Consider the following 19871-nt stretch of genomic DNA (forward strand, 5'->3'; position numbering starts at 1 on the left):
GGAATATAATGACGTTTCTGTTCTGATATTAAGCTTTTACTGTTGTAGGCTGATGACTTTATTCCCGTAGCATTTTTTTCCTGACGGACACATACTGAACATATTATACATTCCATAATAATACAGCTCAATTCCGCCAGCCGTTGAGACACCAAAACCAATAGATCAAATTAAAAGATTTACTTGACAATTCACATTGATGTCATAGCTACACTTCACAAATTTCAGTAGTTATTGACTTTAAAAAAAAAAAAAACTATACCAGTAATAAAACAAAAGTGATTTGTTAAATTCCGTTGTTCCAAATAATGTACAATTTGACCAGTTAGTTTAATTTGAAGGACTTTATTGAGTTACATGTAAAGAATGAATTATCGTGGAAATCAGATGAATCTCAGTTTCCGGATTCTCCTGTTTGTTTCTTTTTGCCGTCTGGCGCAGCACCCAGAACAAAGGGGGCCTTTATGTTCAGTCGGTCCTTTTCGGCCTCCTCGTCTTCATCGTAGGGGTCATCATCGTCATCCTCCACATCGCTGTGGTGGGGTGTGGAGTGGACAGACACTGACGGGGAGGGGGGCACTGAGTAAGGCCGGGGATAGCGGAAACCCTCTGTCTGTGGAGAGAAAAGATGAATACTGGCTAATTCGATACTTGAAAGATACCTTCAGGAACACAAAATCTAAAATGTACAGTTATGCATATGAAATATGCATATCATCTAAGGACGCACGATATATCCCGGAAATCTGGGCAAAAGGAAGTCTTGTTATATTTTGGCGCCAATGTAACAATCAGTGCCAATGCACTCCAAAGTGATGGCTTGTCAATCACCCAAATGCTAAGCTGCCAATTAAGGCCTGACAAATGTGCGTCTGATACACCCACCAGCACGTCACTCAGAACATGAGAGCGCCTCTAAAAAGTCATAAATGGAAGGCAGGCAAAACAGTGAACCAGTATAACATTGTGTCGACATTTCACTGAAAATCTATCGGTAAAGGTCTGATTTTCTTATCGATACCGTAATACATGATTCATTTGGAGCTTTGGATCTGACCTTCAAAGGCGCCATGGGGTCCACTTTAAACTTGTCAGGGAAAGCTCTGCTGAGCGCAAGGAGGCGCGCATAAATGTAGAACTGTAAATGACAAGTCAATAATTTAATCATCACTAATTTTATCAAAGAAATTCAGAACACATTATAATGGCTTTCAAAGCAAGACTTTATAGATTGCAAATCTTTTTTGTGGCCAATAGATTGGACCATCCCGAAGAAGAAAGAAATCACTGCTGTACCAAGTAACAGGAGCCAGATGGGCAGGTCAAGGAAAATAACAGCAGTTGATGACAAAACATCATGTGAGCCAGTCAAAAAAAGGACTAAAAACAGTTGTAGTGTCGAATCTATATTTTGAAATGCCAAAGGGCAGCTTTAAATTTCCAATCGTCCATTATATTGAATAGTGATTGTTTTGTAATAACAAACCCGTCCCAGGTATCTCCAGTCCAACAGGTCAGACAACCTCTCTGCTCTGTTGCGCTGGATGATGCGCTGACGCCGTGACTGTTGGCAGAAATTGAACATGAACTGAGTCAGCTGGTTACAGGAGTCGTCGGCAGAACGGAACCGCCGATCCACGATGTAAATACCTGAGAAGAGAGTGAGGAAAAGGGTGTCACTTTTTTTTTTCCGGGATAATTGGCAATTACGTACGTTATTTAGGTGTGCATGTGTGTACACACCATAGGCAGCAGGGTCCGATACATGCTCCTCCATGAAGCACCCAAAACCAGAAAGATTAGTCGTCACACTGGGAATGCCCATGACGGTGCACTCACCTGAAGAAGCAGAAGAAACTCATAAGACTAGGGCAAAATGAAACATCGAACAACAAAATGGCCTCCACAATAGTAGCGAGAACAAGCTTGAGCTATTAAAAACATGTCTGTCTAACTTAGAAATCATGACCTGTAGTGTAAGGTCATATCTTTCCACTCCAGTTCCCTTTGTTGGATCTGATCGGTTACTGCCCCAGTGCAAGTGGACTGTAACAGTGTAAATTATTTGCACATTTATTCAGACCATTGACTCAATACAAGTGCTATTAGGTTCTGCAGTTTTTGCCTAAACCTGCTAGCAAGGGCTAGCAAGTGGCCATGCAGGGTACCCGTCCGTCATTAGCCAGTCCGTCATTTTTCATGACGAACTAAATTGTAATCGTCAGTCCGTCCATTAGTCCGTCAGAAGTGCGTTGACCCGTCAGTCAGTCCCTCCCCCCAAAACGTCAGAAAAATGGGCGTAGGGTTTGGCACGTGCTTTCAAAACTGGACTGTAGTAACCGTACCTGGTGTGTATCCCCAAGGCTCATAGTAGGAGGGGAATACTCCAAGGTTACAGCCACGGACAAAGTCCTCGTAGTCTAGTGGCAGCAGAGGACTCGTAGAGGAGAGGAATTCAGGATGGAAGATTACCTGGGGAGGAGAAACCAATGGCATTTGAAACGCCTCATGAGTGGCTTAAAAACAGTCCAGTTAAGGTTGTAAGTTATAAGATAACTCAAGAAATGGGCGCTAGTACCTTAACACGGTCATTCCTGGAATTGAAGAGGCCGATCCGTCGGATATTCGCTAGGATGGGATCTGATGAGTCATCAAGCATGTTGTGAGTTGTCACCGGAGGGAGGCTGTGTCTCTGTAAATCGAGTGCACATTAGGATCACCCATTCTCGACATATAAAAGCCATTTGTGCACCATCTTTTCCCTCATTCACTCTACCAACCAAAACAGGTTTATAAAACAGTGTTTTTTAAAATTCACTTGGAAAGTATGAAGTATTGACCAGTACACACATTATTTAAACCTCACACGAATGAGATGTGATTATTCACCCAGCAAAATGCACCGTAAAACTGAGGAAGCTCTACTTATAGTTTCCAATCATTTCCTTGTGATTAGTTGTGATTTAATGGGTCTTCATTTCACTTCCAGTCAATTATTATGAACTATGTATATTATTCACAGTGTCATTTTTGTCAGCGCATAAAAGACCTGCTCATTTGTATCATCGTTCTGAGTTATCAGGGTTCTTGCTATGGTATGCTGGGGCAATATATTCTATTCGCTAATAAACATAATTTTACTGTTGGGCCTTGTACTTGTAGAGCAAAGTATTTTTTGAGATGGTACTTGGCGTAGAAATGTTTGAGAACCACTGAATTGTGGTAATTGGGCCACATAATATTTCAACAAGTTTATTGTTATTATCTGATCACATGTAACAGAGACAGTATTTCCTTTACATGGCACAAAAACATATACTGCCCTGAGCTTCAGGGCGATACATAACATCACCCAGTGATTTACTTATTATATATATATATATATATATATATATATATACAAAAAATATATATACATACAAAAATGCATTAATATGTTTTAACAAGTTTTTGTTCACTCAAGGCAAGAAAACACCCATTCACTTAAACTCCAAATTATGCCCTAAAATACTAACCCTATTTTGCGCTTAATGGTTAAAAAAATGAAATTAAATAATATAATGCACAACTGTAGCTGAAATTTAAACCTGCAATCCCTGCAGCGTGACACATTCCTGACTGTAACTGCTTGTGAAACTTTATGAAATAAACAAAAGGGGTTATTGCAAAGAGTGGGAGTGATAAAAAAATGGGAGGACAGCAGATGAGAAGCTACAAATCACAACAATTCATTCTCGAGGTACCGATGAGGACCTCCAGTCCATCATCCCCACCAGACGTGTAGTCAGTCCCATTTGCAGTCAATTTCAAACCTCAGAAATATCGACATTAACATAAATTCATTTAATTGAGAAAGACCTTTTAATAGGATTAGATTTTAACTGTCTGTTATAACATAGATCACACTGACACAACTATTAAACCACAGTCTGGGATAGGAGAATGTAATTAAGTCTCAGCTTAGTTATTGCACCGACTTTCATTCATGGTTTACCACACATGAGGATCCACCCCATACCTCCTTCAATAATTCAGTAGCAGTGGGTTCCATCACTCTCATTGATCACTACTTGGGAAATGCTTTATCCATTCAGAAAAACAGATAGAGCTGAGGTTATTAGAGTACAGTGAAGATCTATATCCAACTGCTTTGAACAGAATAAGCAGTGCAGATGACTTCCGTTTAAAATTGGCCCCCTATTTGTTGTTGTGCAATCGTTTTAACTTGGACCCATTCCCCAAATGCTAACTGTTAAACGTTAGCACGCTAGGACTGAGCCTGAAGTTGAACAGTACCTGAGTGGCGTAAATAGCTCTCTTCATTATAGTGAAGTCATCTCGGTCCAGAATGGAGTCCATATCGGGGATCTTGCCTCTGGTTACAACACCAGTTATTTAGGCCCAGGTTTTATAACAGAAATGAAAGGCTCATTTTCCGAAAGAGTTCCACTTACATTAACAGCGCATCATACAGCCGTTTCCCAAACTTCTCTTTCACACTGTGGGCAGTGTCCCTATGGAATAGAAACCACACTTACAAATAGTTATACTATGGAAGTCATCATTTTGTTTTCCCGTGTTTTTTTTTCAGCATGGCATACCAGAGCTGTTTGCGTATAGCTTGCCCCTTCAGGGATTCCACATTGAAGTTGTTGGTTTTAGCTGGCATAATAAAGAAAACAACCACTGTCACATCATTTCTGTGGACCTGTGGGAGGGGATTGAGCAAAAAGAACGGTTTACTTGACGAGATAGCAGACTGGTCTGAATTAGAAGATTTGCTCTCGGATTAAGGACTCACTCGAAGGAGGTAGTTCAGCCTGGATAGCGACTCAAGGAAAAGATCGGCTCCCTTGTTGGAGAACTCATAGCGTCCAGCAATGAAGAAGAATAATGTTTTATCTAGGTTGAAGTCCAGATGTCTGTTAAAATGAATGATACACAATATTTTACTCTATAAGAACGTTAGAATTTAAAATAATTAAACTCAACTCCCTCGGCTCATCAGTGCGTCAATAATACCAGTTGTTCTTCACAGAGGATAAAGCATATATGACTGTGAGTATTGCTATATTGTCTTTCTACGTGTTTGTGTTGAATCGCTAAATGTTCCATTAACATGATTTGTTATCATCCTCAAATTGTTGTGATGTCACACCAAAACCCAAAAAATGAAAAGACCAAAGACAAAAGAAAATATTCTTGTGGAGTCCATACTTTAGGTTATCACTGCTGTATTGAATGATGCCATTAGTAATGTTAGGAGTGTCTTACTTGACATTTAATCAATAAGAGTCACTTACCCGTAGAAGTGTCCTCTGACAAACTCCTGGATGCGAGCCTTGTTGATGGAGTGTAGGTTCTGAAACTCATGCATGGCTGAGAACTTTTTTACATTCAGTCCATTAGGAGTCACCACATCTGTTCCATAAACAAATTGAAAGGAGAGGCGTAAGTGAAGAAAAACAGCGAGACTTTATTATTCCTTCTTGGACCGGCTTCAAAATTCTGAAGCATGCCTCTGAGGGTAGCTTGAATTTCTTTCTTTCTTTATTTTAAATCTGCAAAGGTCACTTTGGCTATGGTAAAAGCAAACTGGAACATCATTAAAATGGTTGTGGCATATACACTGTATATATATATATATATATATATATATATATATATATATATATATATATATATATATATATATATATATATATATATATATATATATATATATATATATATATATATATATATATATCCCAAAGGTCCCAAGAAAGGGCTCATGCTGAGATTTTTTTTTTAAACCCAGCGGATACTGGGATCAGAAAAGCTCATAAATAAATACAAATATTAGTGATTAGAAATAAATACTATGATTGATGCATGATGTTCTGTGAATAAATTACGGTTCAATTTAGCATAATTTCGTACAGTGTTATTAAAGTTACAAGGTTAAAGCTCATATGAGTTCATGTTTGTTCAGTTATTTTTATTGTCTACAGTATTTTATTTTATTTTATGTTATTTTATTTTATTTATTGTCTACAGTTACTTGTGGAAACGTTTACAACCTAGCATGATACAAACTGTCATTCATCCTAATTCTGTATTCTCATTGGCTAATGCCAAATTTAGCCAACGTGAATTACTTCGAGATCGTGGGGCGGGACTTGTTCAAACTGACGCTACCGACCCGGAGAACACGCCGGAGTGTAGCTGTTTTGTCGAATATTTTGAGCTTTTTGTACCTAAACTTCGGGATAAACTACCCGTTTCAATGGGTGGTTGAACTCACTGGATGCCTTAAAGGTAATTACACTTGTCTGGTTATGATAAAATTAAAATTATTACTGTCCGTTTGGTTCACGTTAGCATTGTAGCTAATCGCGATTAGCAATTAGCCTAGCTACTATCGTGACGTTAGTTAGCTTAAGCTTCTAATGATTATGAGTTGGGAGACAAATTCACGCTTGTTCTAAATGAATTAGTATATGGACTTGTATCTCAGGACTGTCCTGTTAATTTAGGAGCAGTCGTGGTCATTTGTGAACAGTCAGGAGAACACACGGCTGGATGTCAGGTGAGCCCGAGAGCCCGTTTCCTACTCCTGGTTTGGACTGAGGACTAATTCTTCGCGCCATTCCGCCATTTCAATCTCCGTTTGTGCTGCTGAGCGGAGCGCAGCCCCCTCATCTCTGCCTCTTTTAGATGATACACTTTTATTCAATACTCTTTTATTGGATACTCTATTTGCTAATCTTTTCTTTCCTTCTAAATTCTCTTTTCCTTTCTTTCCCCTCTGCAGAGTTCTACACCCATCTCCGTCTCTCACCAGAACTGTGAGTACCAATCCATACAATTTGTGCATTAACAGCATCATGCCATGAGTGAGTGTGGGCCCACATTTGATTTATTTGACATTTTTGTCCTTGTTGCCATACTTAGGATTTCCTAATTGTTGTATTGGACATTTAATAATTCAGTGGATTAGGTGCTTTGAGCATAAAGTCATTTGAGTAAATTTTACAAACAATTTTAGGCTTTGAGTTCATAGACTAGTGTTGTCATGATACTAAAATTTTGACTTCGATGCTATACCTGCATAAAATACCTCGATACCGATACCGACACGGTACCTCGACAACAATCCAAAATCCGCAAAAGTAGCAAAATTATAACCGACAAAAAGAACAGCAAGTACAACAATGTGGATGTGTGCATATTGCCCCCATCCCAGAGAAGTCCACAGGATCATCTTGAACCAAAACTCACATTGATTAAACTAAGTCTACCTGGCTTTCTGTGTAGCATATGATTGGCCTCCACAGCAGTGATCTGTGAGACTGTTGTGAAGACATGAGAGCAATGGACAGCAGCTTTCTCCAAGCAGTAGCGATGGTAGATCTGACGTTCACCAGCCTCCTTGTCGATGTTGAACTACAGTGCATGCAAACACGGAGACAAAAGTTGAGAGTTAAACATTGATTTAGTTCTTAGAGAGGACAATTGGTTGTTGGAAAGAGGGCTGACGTGTACTTCCACATTGATGTCTTTATTTTGTGATTCAATGTATTCCTAAAGTTTTTAAGTTTGTAAAATAAATTACAGCACAACTCTAATTTCATGCAACCCTCTGAGACAGGGCAGTTTAGTAATTTCAATGGAACAAAGTAGGATGCACCATTTCAGTCAAGTAACATTTGTTAAAGTCACAAAGTATCCTAAATCTTTTTGCGAGCTGACCGTCTTCACGATACGCAAAGTGGAAAATGGATAATGCACTCCAAATGATTCCATCCATAAAACTGATGAACAAAATATGGATTTACTGTTCAGGTCGAACAATCTGAGTTTGTTGTCAATCATCCACTCAGCCGGTGAGTGGCCTTTAGCTCCATGTTGACCTTTACAATGGGCCAATTACAAAGCCACACTCCGCCCATTTACACACATTTCCACATATTTAACACTACTCTAAGTGGTTGTAAAGGTCTACAGTCTGTGGTCACCTTCCATGAAATAACATTATAATTGACTATATTCTACTTTTTTACAGTACTTAGTTAAGGCTGTTTACAATAATGTGAATAACAATGGAAAAGTCTACCATGAAAGATTTTTTCGATCTCAGATATTCGTTACTTAAACTTTACCTTATCCAAGTTGTTGTAGAAGTCAACATTCCCTGCGCAGAGGTATCGTCCCAACAGAGTGGCGTGAGTAGTGAAGACGGTTGCCATTGGGATCTTCCGAGAGCGACAGAGAATAAGCCCTGGACCTGCCTGCCACTCATGGAAATGAGCAATGACATTGGGCTTGTCTCCAAGATGGTCTGTTAACTGGAAACAAAAATGCATAATTATTTTCAACACTGGGAGGACTTCTGTTACAAAATGTCTTTCTGTTATCCAATAATTTGTGAACATCTGGAAACAAAGCCAGTATGAAATTAAAACCCTAGAGGGTGAATCTTTTAACAGGGCAGCAGTCATAATCTGTGCGCCGCATTCAAAGTCTAGAAGTTCAGAAAACGAGCAGTCATTTGTTGGAGATGATAACTCCTCTCAACATGTACTAGAGGACTCCAGAGGTATCAAATCCAGGTCCAGAAAGTAAAAACACTGCCACAGTTTGGCTTTAGCCACACGTGCTTCTTGTGCCATTTGTCAAACTACTATTTGGCAGAAGAATGCTTCCTTCACAAGAGCCAAGTACATTTTACGTTATTGTTGTTTTAGAGATATTAATTGTTCTGCTCCTTAATTTAAGGGATTCTTTTTTGGTTACTGATAAAAGTAATGGAGAAACTAGTGACCTCTTTGAAGAACCAGGCAATCAATGAGCCTAGGATGAGAGAGTCGTTTGCTTCCCGGTCTTGGTATGGCAGGCCAATGTTGCAAGTCTCCCACAGGTCTCCCTTCCAGCGGTCCAGGTTCCAAGCGGCAGATCCAATGTCAAAAAGGATCACGTAGGGACTGCCCTCAATTAGCCAGCGGCCAAAATAAGCCTATAACAAAGAACAACAAAAAGTCATTTATTGTATAATTTCAGAGCTTCAACATATATATCTGTGTTTTAATATTTTAATATGCATCTCTCATTAGTCCTTACATCTGGACATACCAGACTGCAGTATACCTATGTAAGGGTGGTCCATGGTGTACAATTGCCATCTAGTGGTTTAATGTATCAATGACAGTGAAAGAAAAATTACGATTTTTTTAATTTTTTTATAAACATTTAAATAATATAATAAATAACTGTGAAATTGAATTGTATGAGAAGGTGATTATGATAAAACTTAAGATGCAATATGTCGCCATTATGCAACATATTGTACCCTATCATCAACCCTTAAAAAAGTAAAATAAAAAAAGCAACTTCCATATACAATATAATAGTAGTCTGCCACTTTTGCAACAAATTGATTTCTGGACATTTCCAAAAATGTTTGTTTTGCTTTTATCTAAACTAAAGTGCAATAGTGGGAAAAATACAACATGAATGTAAAAATGACAAGCACATTCCTGCTTTGTCCACATAATGTCTCTCACCTGGCAGCCATTTTGGATCAGAGCATCCATGGCCTTCTTGATTGGAGGAAACGGTGGCTCACAGGCTTCCACCTGTGTCTTAAAGTTGTGTTCAAAGTACGGCCCCAACATGAAGTAATTCTCCCCCCATTCGTCCACAGTGATCTTGGCCTTGGTCTGGATCACAGTGTAAATTCCTCCAACTGTACCAATGTAAACCAAGACCAATTATTACATCTACCCATTCATTTTTAATAATCCTTATACTTTGCTTTTTTTTTCTTTTTTTTTTGGCGCTGCAGTGAGGAAGGTACCATATACAAGATCATATGATTTTCATTACAAAAAAAAGGAACTCTGTCACAATATGTAACTTCTAACATAAAGTTCACAAACAATGAAATAATCTCTGATCTGTTGCTAGGCTGAGTTGTACTAGTATTAGTTGTTAATTAGTACAGTATAAAGTACAGTATAACGTTTACATATTAGAGTAAAGCTCAGTTTTCTTGTTTATATTTGTACAATTCCTTGACTTGTTCTGATTCATTGTGGTTGTCTATTTAATATTGTTATAAAGATACTGTATATTTCATGCACTGCTAATGTTGAACCGGCATTCATCTCTGGTGATCTTTCGTTGTATAACGCATCCAGTATACCATTTTAAAACGCGCGGAAGTGTTTGTTTTTTCTCCTCCAGTGTCTGACTTGACAAGGAAAACACTGTTATGAAAGACCATTAATGCTTGCTGAGGTCACAATGACGTTGAAATGACGTTATCTCAGAGGACAGCATGAAACACCTGAATGCCCTCTGAACTGGACGACGTGACCAGTTGTTAGGGTTGAAAAAAAAACCTAAAAAAAACAACGAACTAATGCATAGCAGAATGAGACTGAAAATTAATAATAATAATATACTTTTTTATGCAGATTTCTGACCAAATAAATCCTTATTTTTATTTATACACTATTATAACGATTATAACATGATTTTAAATTAGATTGCTTTTTATTGAAAATAGTCAAGGTCCACCTATAGGAATGGCTGGTACCATTCATCTAGCTTAATGTGTAACTTTTCAAAGGCATTGAACTGTCTCCACTTTTCTCTGGCTTTCAATATTTACTCTGTGGAGCACAGTCACAAAACATTGAGTCTTCCAGGAAACAATTGAATTGAATTTGACATTTGTTTTTAAGACGCAAACACAAAGCTGTAAATATAACGACGTCATTAGAATCGAATGTGTTCCAAAAGACGGACTTATTCCAACGCGCGGGATATTCATGTGCCCTTTGGACGACCAGAACAAAAACGTATCCTCTAACCTTTATTGGTGACTTCCCAGGCTACCTCAAAGAGCAGCAGGTCCTCCACAGGCAACTCATCGTTGTCCCAAGCTGGCAGTACGCCACTTAAAGATGTCATCGACAAAGACCGTGACAGTGGCATCTTCAATGTAAGCAAAAAAGCACTAGAAATTTCTGATCAAATTTCCAGCAAACTGCGGGACGATTTTTCTAAATCGGGGGAGTCAGTATTGGACCTTCAAGAGGCAGCAGGACAAGATAGATATGGTCTGATGGGGTAAAGAACTCCCACCCCGCCTACTGCCGCCAACCTTTAGCCCACATATACACAAACACACACACCACGTGACAGCAAAATTTGGTTTAGTGATGTCATGTATGAAGCTGAGTGTGAAATTAAGCTGGAAGGTTCTGTTAAAGTGGAAGTATTTTCAAAAATGTATTTTTTAATCCTCCGAGATTTTGGGTTGTTTTCCAAACCCACTCGCTGCGTAGCTGTGGATTTTGAGCAGATTGGGTTATTTTTACTCAAGGTTGGTTTAATTGTATTGACCCACCCACAGCAGATGGAGTTGAAGATTGAACTTGCAAATGAACCAAACACTGATCAAAATACTACTACTTTCCTGGTATGTGTTCCAATAAATATAACTGGTTGAATTTCGTAGTATTTTACTGTAATGGTTTAAAATCAAGCTTCTTGGCATGCGTCAATGTTGAAACCAAACCTGGCAATGACGTTATAGCGGCTTTGGATCACTGGTCCCTTCGCTTCCTGAAATGGATGAACCAAACTACAAACGGAGGTGTCAACATTTCTCAGAAAAACGAATGAATGATGCATTTCTGCTCCGCAATTTACCGTCACCGAAACACGGAGAAACGTGATTGGCTGTGGGCTAACGGGCCGCAAGGTCACCTATTCGAGTGGGATATAAAACAAGTCGCCAATGGATGACAGTGATCATATTGTTGGAGTAGCAAAATAACAACGGCATATTTTGCACCCTTTGGGACCCAAGACAGGAAGATAGGGTCTTCTTCTCCCAAGATGAAGTTTACGGTTATAGTGATGATGTGTGGGCTGATTGTTGGTGAAGATACAGGGTGTCACGGAGCATCTCTGTCAGGATTTCTACCTGAGCAGGAATCTCAGGGGACGGGTAAGAAGCCTTTTAAAAGTTGAAACAATCAAATTTTTATACCTGCAAGTGCATAATTTGTTGACTACAGTCTATTCATTTCCAGCTAAATACAATATTGCCAAATTGTGAGCCATGTCATTATTTGTGTGTTAGTTAAATTTCATGAACTCCACGGCACATAATTCATATAGCCCTTCATTATTCTGCTATTCCAATAGGTTCCATCCGTTCCAGAAGAAGCACGGTGGAAGACATTTTGGAGGATCCCAACCTGTGTTTCTCCCTGAGAGAAAACGACACCCAGCAGCAGCTCCTGTGCAACGACCGCAGGAATAAATTCAACGTCAATCCGTTCGGACTCCGCTTTGGCAAGCGCTACAATCACGCTTCCATCTACAGGAGAGCTGTTAAAAGAGCCAGAACAAGCAGATTCTCACCTCCAATGCTCTTTCCGCGACAACTGGAAGTGCTGACCTGAAGCAGGTTTTGACTTGTGTGTCTCATGTTGGACTACAAATATTGTATCATGGGAAAAGTGAAAAAAGAATGACTTTAGTTAATCTCAGTAGTTATTGAACTCTTAAGAGCAATGTAAAATAATTAAAAAGCTTTACTATACCCTCAGTAGTGACTAAATTTGACACAAGATGGCAGTAATATACCGTTCACAGTTATGAGTTATCTCTTTATTTTTGTTGATGTTTAATTTTTTAATCCTGTACTGAATCCTTGTTGTCCAGAAAGAAATGGACACGGCAAACAGATGAAACTGTGAATTTATTAAAGTTTGAAGTTATTTCATCTCATACAATATTTTGTTCTATTTGTGTGAAGTCAGACTTTGATTTGTGGAGGCATACTGTGTTTATTATTCATTAGATTTTCTTTTCAGTCATTTAAAATTAGAATTTCAATTTAATGTGATATTTTAGATGTTAATTAATTCAGTGGCACCTAATTAACTCATTCAGTGCCAGACATTTTCAGACCCTCTTTTACCCTAACGTTTAAAAAATATATATAAAACTATATATATATGAGTAAATTCCTGGGATTGAATGCCTGGACTGTGAAAGACAAATAAATATCTCCATGGCAGTGAATGAGTCAAATAAATATTGATTGATTAACTCATTCAATCCCAAAGACATATAAATATGTCCTTGGCACTGAATGAGTTTAATGATTTTTACCTTCATTAATTTGTAGTGATTTATTTCCAGCGTGTACAGAATAAAAAAAATCAAATAACCGATTAAAATCTCAGTTGATTAACTGAAATAAAACATCGTCTAAAACATCAGTCCAAAGTCCATATATATATATATATATCTGTATCCATCCATCCATTATCGATACTGCTTATCCTCACAAGGATCGCGATATATAAATATATATATATATATATATATATATATATATATATATATATATACACACACAACACTGTGTATGTGTGTTTACATTAAATGTGTGTGTGCATATAGTCTTCACATAGATGATATCATCATTATTAATATGATATAAATAAAGTTTCTTGAGCTACCAATTAGCAAAGAAAAGGGTATAATGGTAAATGTTATAATAATAATAATCATTCCGATAATGGAAAATTACACTCATATCAGATGTAAATGGACTACTGCAAAGAGAAAGGACAAGTTTGATTGTAAAAATGTGTTCAGCCATCAGAGAAATCTGTGCTCGACTGAATCGCTCACTAAATACAAGTAACATTTGATAAAAATGTCAAAATATATTTTTGAAAAATACACAAAACACTCATTTTCCATGGGTTGAATGAATTTATTAAGTGATTTTATCAAAGAATAAGTTACTCACAATTGGTTGCTTAAAAGACAATGTGCTTTGGGTTCTATGACACTCGCAGTGTCGTTTGTACTGACTTATATGTTCTCTACAATTTCTGTTTAATAAGCTATGGTACAAAGGCAAGGAAAACAGCACGTGGAGTTTTGGGTTTTGATCCAGACATCAGGTTCTGTAAAAAGGGGAGCAGAATCATGACCCCGTTTGGTTATGCTTAAAGTACACTGATGACGACTACTGTACATCTACAACTCTTAAAAATGATTCAATTTATTAGTAATTTAGGAGAAATGTGCTTGTGTGTTGAAAGGAAAGTACCATCTTCAATGACACCATCCCAAAACACTGACGTTGTGCTTTAAAAGAATTCTAAGGTTTGACCGAGAGGAATCTAATCGGATGACATTGTGCACGGTGACAGGCTTCTCTGGATCACGGTGGTCTAATGGTGTTCAAACATCCTTGAGGTCCCTCTGGATTCCCCAAAGAGTGTCAGCGCTCTTTTTTAGCTGCGCCACTTCGCCGTCTGTCAGGGTCATGTTGACGACGCTGCCCACGCCGCTGCTGTTCAGAACGCAGGGCAGAGACAGGAAGACCTCCTCTCCGATGCCATGCATGCCCTAAGTAGAAACATGGAGATTTAGGTACAGAAGTATTTGGACCGAGGCTGTAATCATTTTGGATTGTCGGCGGGTCTGCGCCACTGTGGGAGTGGCCGCGGCCAACGTCAATCAGGGCCAATCAAAGCGGCTCTTTTCATTCCTTTTAAAAGTGGGCACTCGGAGGAAAAAAGGATTTTTGTACTGTCTATGAAAATAGAGCCCCAAAATTGCCACAAATAGGACACTATGAGTGTGTGTGTGCACATGAGCGTGCTTGTGTCTGACCTTGACCATGGTGGAAACTGGGTGGACGCGGCTCATGTTCTTGACAATACTCTCTGTCAGGTCGGCCACGCTCAAGCCGATGGCCCAGTTGGTGTAACCCTTCAGCTTGATCACCTCATAGGCGCTGGCACACAATGCAGCGCTTTGTTAATGTGACGTTGATGCGATTCAACAAAATGCATACAGAAAGCAGCAGACTTGCCCCTTTCGATTTAGCTGATCAATTTTCAAACAAAGCACAATCACGCGGCTATCGATTAAAAAATAACTCCCTTTTCGGAGAAAAGGAAAACCAGCTTCCTGCTGAATGTTTTCATAATAGTCCGTGTTTGATGCCCAACTCTTAATTACCCAGTAGCCCGAGCACTGATGCATTCGGCGCCCCAGTGGTCCCGTGGGACCATTTGTACTAAAAACCTGTTGTCACCGCTTGGCCTCAAATATCTGAGGCACTCTAGTTTTACCACAGCAGCATCAAATTCAATCAATATATGTATTGACTTTCTTTAAACACCAGATGATTTACTGACTGCTATATGCTCTCTCACCACAGCGGCGGGATAAATCTTAATTTCGGCTCGGCTCTGACGTGGCGTACCTGTCCACAACAGCTTTATGTGTGGCCTTCCACTGTTCTTTATCACCATCACTGCCAATGTCGGGATTCAACTTCTGCAAGTTGACCCCAGCGACATTTGCACCACTCCACACAGGCACTGGAATAGATAAAGCACAATACGTCTCTGGGCCCCGAGCTTGTGTCCGAGATGGACTGGCACAAAGTGGGAGAGTGTGCTGTGGTCTGACGAGTCCGCGTTTCAAAATGTTTTTGGAAATTGTGCATGTTTCGTCCTCTGGGCCGGAGGTCAAGGCACGCTCGTTAATGAACTCACCACTGGTGTCTCCGTGCTCACCCAGAACCCAGCCATTGAAGGAGCTAGCATGGATGCCGAGGCGTTCAGCCATCATGAAGCGAAAGCGGGCAGAGTCCAGGTTGGTGCCACTACCAATGACACGGTGTTTGGGCAGGCCACTCAGCTTCCAGGTCACATAGGTGAGTATGTCCACTGTCAATGAGTGTGTTATAGTCAAATGACAACATAGACATAAACAACCACAACTGCCTTCATGTTCAACGACAAACTACTTTTTGCTTATCTGATTTTTTTTTTTTGCAGCCTATTTTGACACTTGTTTTAAAGAAGTTCCCATCTTAAAGGGATTCAATAAGACAACAACAGCTACACATGGGATGTTTGAAGCTTCCATTTTGAGGTAATTTTTGCCATTTCGAGGACTTTCTTATCCCTAGGAGTGGTCAACTTATTTTTGCACTGGTATTACCATAATGAATGTTACAATATTAGGAAGATTTCTTGTCTAAATCCAAAGAAATCAGAGGTCAATCAGCACCCCAGAATAGATTGTTGTTAAGAACTGTAGATGAGGATGAGCAGTATAGAAAATGGATGGATGAAAATAATCACAATATTAGAATAATAGTGCAGACCGAAAAGTTGTCCCATAACTGGTTTTCGGTCACTTACATAAAAAAAGTGACCAATTCTTATAATTCGGCATACTTGTCTGTTGCTGCCACCTTCTATATTTTGATATTATTCACCAACATGTTGGTGAGAAATTTGGAATATTTAGGATGGAATTTTAGCAATGTTGAAAATTGTTCCCAAGGTGAATTGAATGCGCTGAACATTCCGAATTTCCGAATGGGAATGATGTGAATCTGTTATGTTGAATGTGTCACTGAGAATGAATGGAGAATTTGTTGGCAACAAATGTGCACACCACATGCAGCTGTGTTGTACTTACCAGGGTTGGAGACAACGATGATTGTGCACTGCGGGCTGTGCTTCATTATCTGCGGGATGATGGACTTGAAGACGTTTACGTTCCTCTGTACCAAGTTGAGGCGGCTCTCGCCCTCCTGCTGGCGGACTCCGGCCGTCACCACGACCAAGCGAGAGTTGGCAGTCACCGCATAGTCTGGAGGAGGAGAATGACAGCCTTTGTAATTGATGCGTGACGAGTACGACGCAGTGTTAACGGTTAGCCCGCGAGAGCGGCGCGTTCCAACCTTTGTCCGCAACAATCTTGGAGGTCTTGAGGAAAAGGCTGCCGTGCTGCAGGTCCATCACCTCTCCCTTCAGGCGATCCTCCATCACATCCACCAGAGCCAGTTCATCACACAGATCCTTGCAAAGTGAGCACAAGAATCATCATACCTCACATTCAAGCCATTCTTAATTCTATTCAAACGAGCACATCTGAGAGGTGAAACTTGGGATTTTTGGTGTGTTTTTTTTTCCGACTAATATCAGTATGAGTATTCATGCTGAGGCAGGTGTCGACCCGATGTCAATACCTCAGTTAAAATAAGTGATTTCTATATGGTGGTGTAGGCGTAAAGGTGATTCCAATTTCATATTTTCTTACATTTTTAGTTTGCTGTAGGCATCAAACTGTCACAGTAGTTTTGATGCTGAGTGTCTTACCTGCAAGAGGATGCTGACAGCGCAGGCCATGCCCACCTGGCCCACCCCGACCACCGTCACTTTGTTCCTGGGAGGCTCGCTAGAGCTACCCGGGAGCGGGCTGATGAGCTTCTCTAGCACCGACGACATGATTAAGCTGCAGGTAAGGCATGGAAATGAGTCAGCCGTGCCAACATAATTCCAAGCATTTCCCCCCACCCCCCCCCCCCCTCAAAATGCGACAAACGACTTTAAATCCTATTTTAAAAACAGACCAGCAAAGTCATTTTCACGAGCTCATTGAATGCAATCAAGTCGGTCGCGCTGAATATTGCTAAAGAGATATGATGCTCATTTATGTGTTGCATATCCTGCAGCCTATGCAGCTGACTGCAGGCAAAAGGCAGACTACACACGTTAGAGCAATGTCCGAATGGGGTTTGCAGCAAAACTCATCCATCGACTGAACCATTCAAATGTCCTGTGTGTGTCAGAAAATAACACGGAGCATCAGTCCGAATATGACATCAAGGTCAAATGCTTGTGTTGGTCACCAAAAATGGGGACACTTGATGCGCAGCTAAAATGACTTTCCCAGCTGCATTATGCGAGTTATTTGAAGGTAAACACCCACTTTGATGTAATTTGCTTCATGCAAATAAAAATGCATTCGCTACCAATGACATATTTATGTATTTTAAGAATCCGGGCATGCAATACCAGGGAAGTAAGTAATGTATGTGTGTGAAATGGCTGGCAGTGAATGTTAAAGCTAGTTTGGATTAAATGAGTTAGCAGGGGCACATACAGGGGAATGAAAAAAATATATTTAAAAAAAATACATATATTAACTGATGCCATAAGCACCCTCGCGGCTGCTTGTGCTGTTTGGAAAAACCAGCACGAGTCCTCATTTTAGCCTCTGAAAAATCAGTCAAGCGTAATAAAGCAAGCTGGGCAACCGAGCCTAGTGTAAGTCAGTACGGGAGATCCTTATTTTATTATTACATTTTTGATTATTTGCGTACCGCTTATATAAGAGAGCAGCCATTGTGCAGGATTTGAAATATGTGTATGCACTCCTATTTTTTCATTACTATGTAATATATAGAGGGATAGTTGACTCGACACGATTTCAGCAAAAACCATCAGAATTCTCACAATGAAAGCGAATACGGCATTAAAAACAACAACTCTTTATAACATGATATGTGTACTGACCGCACCGCTCACGCGATCACGATGAAGCATCACAAAGGGGCGTCTTTTTTTTTTTCTTTTCTTTTTTTCACGCGTGCCCAAATAACGTGATGAACTTTGCAGCACATTTCAACTGAAAAGCATCCATTGCTCGTGTGGAGCTCGCGCACGCATCTCGATCGACCACCGCAACGAACATTCCATTATATCATAATCAGGCGACTTACGTTCTCTTGCGGTTTTGAAATCCGTTAATCGGACCTTGTCACGGGCAGGTGGAGAGAAGGCTGGTGGGGGGACTAATGTGGGAGAAGGAGGGTTGCTTGTACCGCCGGGAGGATGCCAATATCTGGTGCGCGGGGCGGGGTGTTCGTGAGCATAGGCATGTCATACGTGACGAATGTCAGCCTCTTTTTTTCCCCATGAAAAACAGCGTGCCATTGTCGCCTCATGCAGCTAAATAGTTGAGACAATATCCCAAAGAAGATCGCATTGTCGCTTCCAGGGATTAGTGCGCAAACCAAGGCCGGATTTAGAGCATTTTAGCACCCCTGAAATATTTGGAGTAACTGTATTAACTGGGCAGTTCGGCACGCAGCGCTGGTACTACAAGTCCCAGAATGCACTATAACAACTGGCGTGTTATGTACCTGTCGCCGTTACTCTATTGACAGTAGAGGCACTCATTATCTCTTGTTGCCTGTTTGAAGTTTAAAAAAAAATCTTCACGAATAATGTTTTATGCGCCTTCCACTACTACAAATATTTTGATTAATATTACGTTTGTGGAATTTATCATTTTTTTGTAGACGGAAAATTACATCACAGTTCCTCAGGGCCCAACAACTTGTGAATGTCACATGACTAATATTTACAAAGGAAATGTTATTGAATTGTGAAATTGAATATTCTATCAATTAAAAAAAAAAAAAAATTCACATGACTAAAGCAAAAACAGGTGAGCCTTGATTGGTCGTGACCTGAGTCCTTAGGCACTGTGATGTCATTTTTAGTCGACAGTAAGTGGCAGTACAAGGTAAAATGGCCGCCCCGTGTGATGGATAAAAACGGGTGGCTTTTTGTACTTAATTCATATTCCACAAATGCAATATTAATCAAAATGCCATGTTTAGACTAGAGTGGGCAATTTTTTTTTACTTTATGTCTCTAATCAGGGTGGTGTATTCAGGTTTAACACACAAGTTCTACTTTTATTCCCCAACCAAAACCTGACTATTTACTCTTGAGAACTTACTGAAACCAAGTACCGATACCACTAGTACTTTTGATACGTAGAATTGCAATTCAATAGCCCCTCTTCCAGCGCAGGAACCTTTTGAGGAACCTTTCACTTTACCATGGTAAAGTGGTTCTGCCTTTCCGCTTCACTGTGCTCGCTTGTCAAATATTTAAAAAATGAAGGAAAAGTCAATTTATTTAACTTTTACTTATCCAGGTAAGGTATTTGCAATGCTG

The 19871-nt window shown here is 39.8% G+C and overlaps 3 protein-coding genes across 6 annotated transcripts; 1 reads left to right on the plus strand and 2 right to left on the minus strand.

Moving 5' to 3' along the window:
* Positions 1 to 329: 329 nt before the first annotated feature.
* gys2 (glycogen synthase 2) lies at positions 330 to 11143 on the minus strand. 2 transcript variants are annotated; one of them, XM_086022378.1, is made up of 16 exons: positions 10860 to 11143; positions 9546 to 9727; positions 8807 to 8998; positions 8145 to 8330; positions 7284 to 7428; positions 5304 to 5421; positions 4802 to 4922; positions 4602 to 4708; positions 4455 to 4514; positions 4297 to 4375; positions 2579 to 2692; positions 2346 to 2472; positions 1744 to 1839; positions 1487 to 1650; positions 1058 to 1138; positions 330 to 613 (listed from the first exon to the last, which is right to left on the minus strand). In XM_086022378.1, the coding sequence occupies exons 1-16, from the start codon at positions 10981 to 10983 to the stop codon at positions 395 to 397; spliced, it is 2115 nt and encodes a 704-aa protein (XP_085878504.1). In that variant the 5' UTR covers positions 10984 to 11143; the 3' UTR covers positions 330 to 394. The 2 variants fall into 2 exon arrangements, 1 of the variants encoding a protein (XP_085878504.1); XR_015084756.1 differs by having other exon boundaries at positions 545 to 613; positions 1487 to 1564.
* kiss2 (kisspeptin 2) lies at positions 6157 to 12604 on the plus strand. 3 transcript variants are annotated; one of them, XM_086022380.1, is made up of 6 exons: positions 6157 to 6300; positions 6519 to 6571; positions 6797 to 6830; positions 8155 to 10990; positions 11864 to 12004; positions 12205 to 12604. In XM_086022380.1, exons 5-6 carry the CDS (start codon positions 11893 to 11895, stop codon positions 12462 to 12464), a joined length of 372 nt encoding a protein of 123 aa, XP_085878506.1. In that variant the 5' UTR covers positions 6157 to 6300; positions 6519 to 6571; positions 6797 to 6830; positions 8155 to 10990; positions 11864 to 11892; the 3' UTR covers positions 12465 to 12604. The 3 variants fall into 3 exon arrangements, 2 of the variants coding, with proteins under 2 accessions (XP_085878506.1, XP_085878505.1); XM_086022379.1 differs by having other exon boundaries at positions 10880 to 10990; XR_015084757.1 differs by lacking the exon at positions 11864 to 12004 and having other exon boundaries at positions 10880 to 10990; positions 12205 to 12351.
* Positions 12605 to 13771: 1167 nt separating this feature from the next.
* ldhba (lactate dehydrogenase Ba) lies at positions 13772 to 18903 on the minus strand. Its single transcript, XM_086023184.1, has 8 exons — positions 18623 to 18903; positions 17217 to 17352; positions 16799 to 16916; positions 16534 to 16707; positions 15597 to 15770; positions 15302 to 15419; positions 14704 to 14827; positions 13772 to 14436 (listed from the first exon to the last, which is right to left on the minus strand). Exons 2-8 carry the CDS (start codon positions 17343 to 17345, stop codon positions 14269 to 14271), a joined length of 1005 nt encoding a protein of 334 aa, XP_085879310.1. The 5' UTR covers positions 17346 to 17352; positions 18623 to 18903; the 3' UTR covers positions 13772 to 14268.
* Positions 18904 to 19871: the final 968 nt, after the last annotated feature.

Source organism: Filicampus tigris, chromosome 22 (genome assembly GCF_054856515.1).
Source record: "Filicampus tigris isolate MCC_2025a chromosome 22, RoL_Ftig_1.0, whole genome shotgun sequence".
Classification (NCBI taxonomy): Eukaryota; Metazoa; Chordata; class Actinopteri; order Syngnathiformes; family Syngnathidae; genus Filicampus; species Filicampus tigris.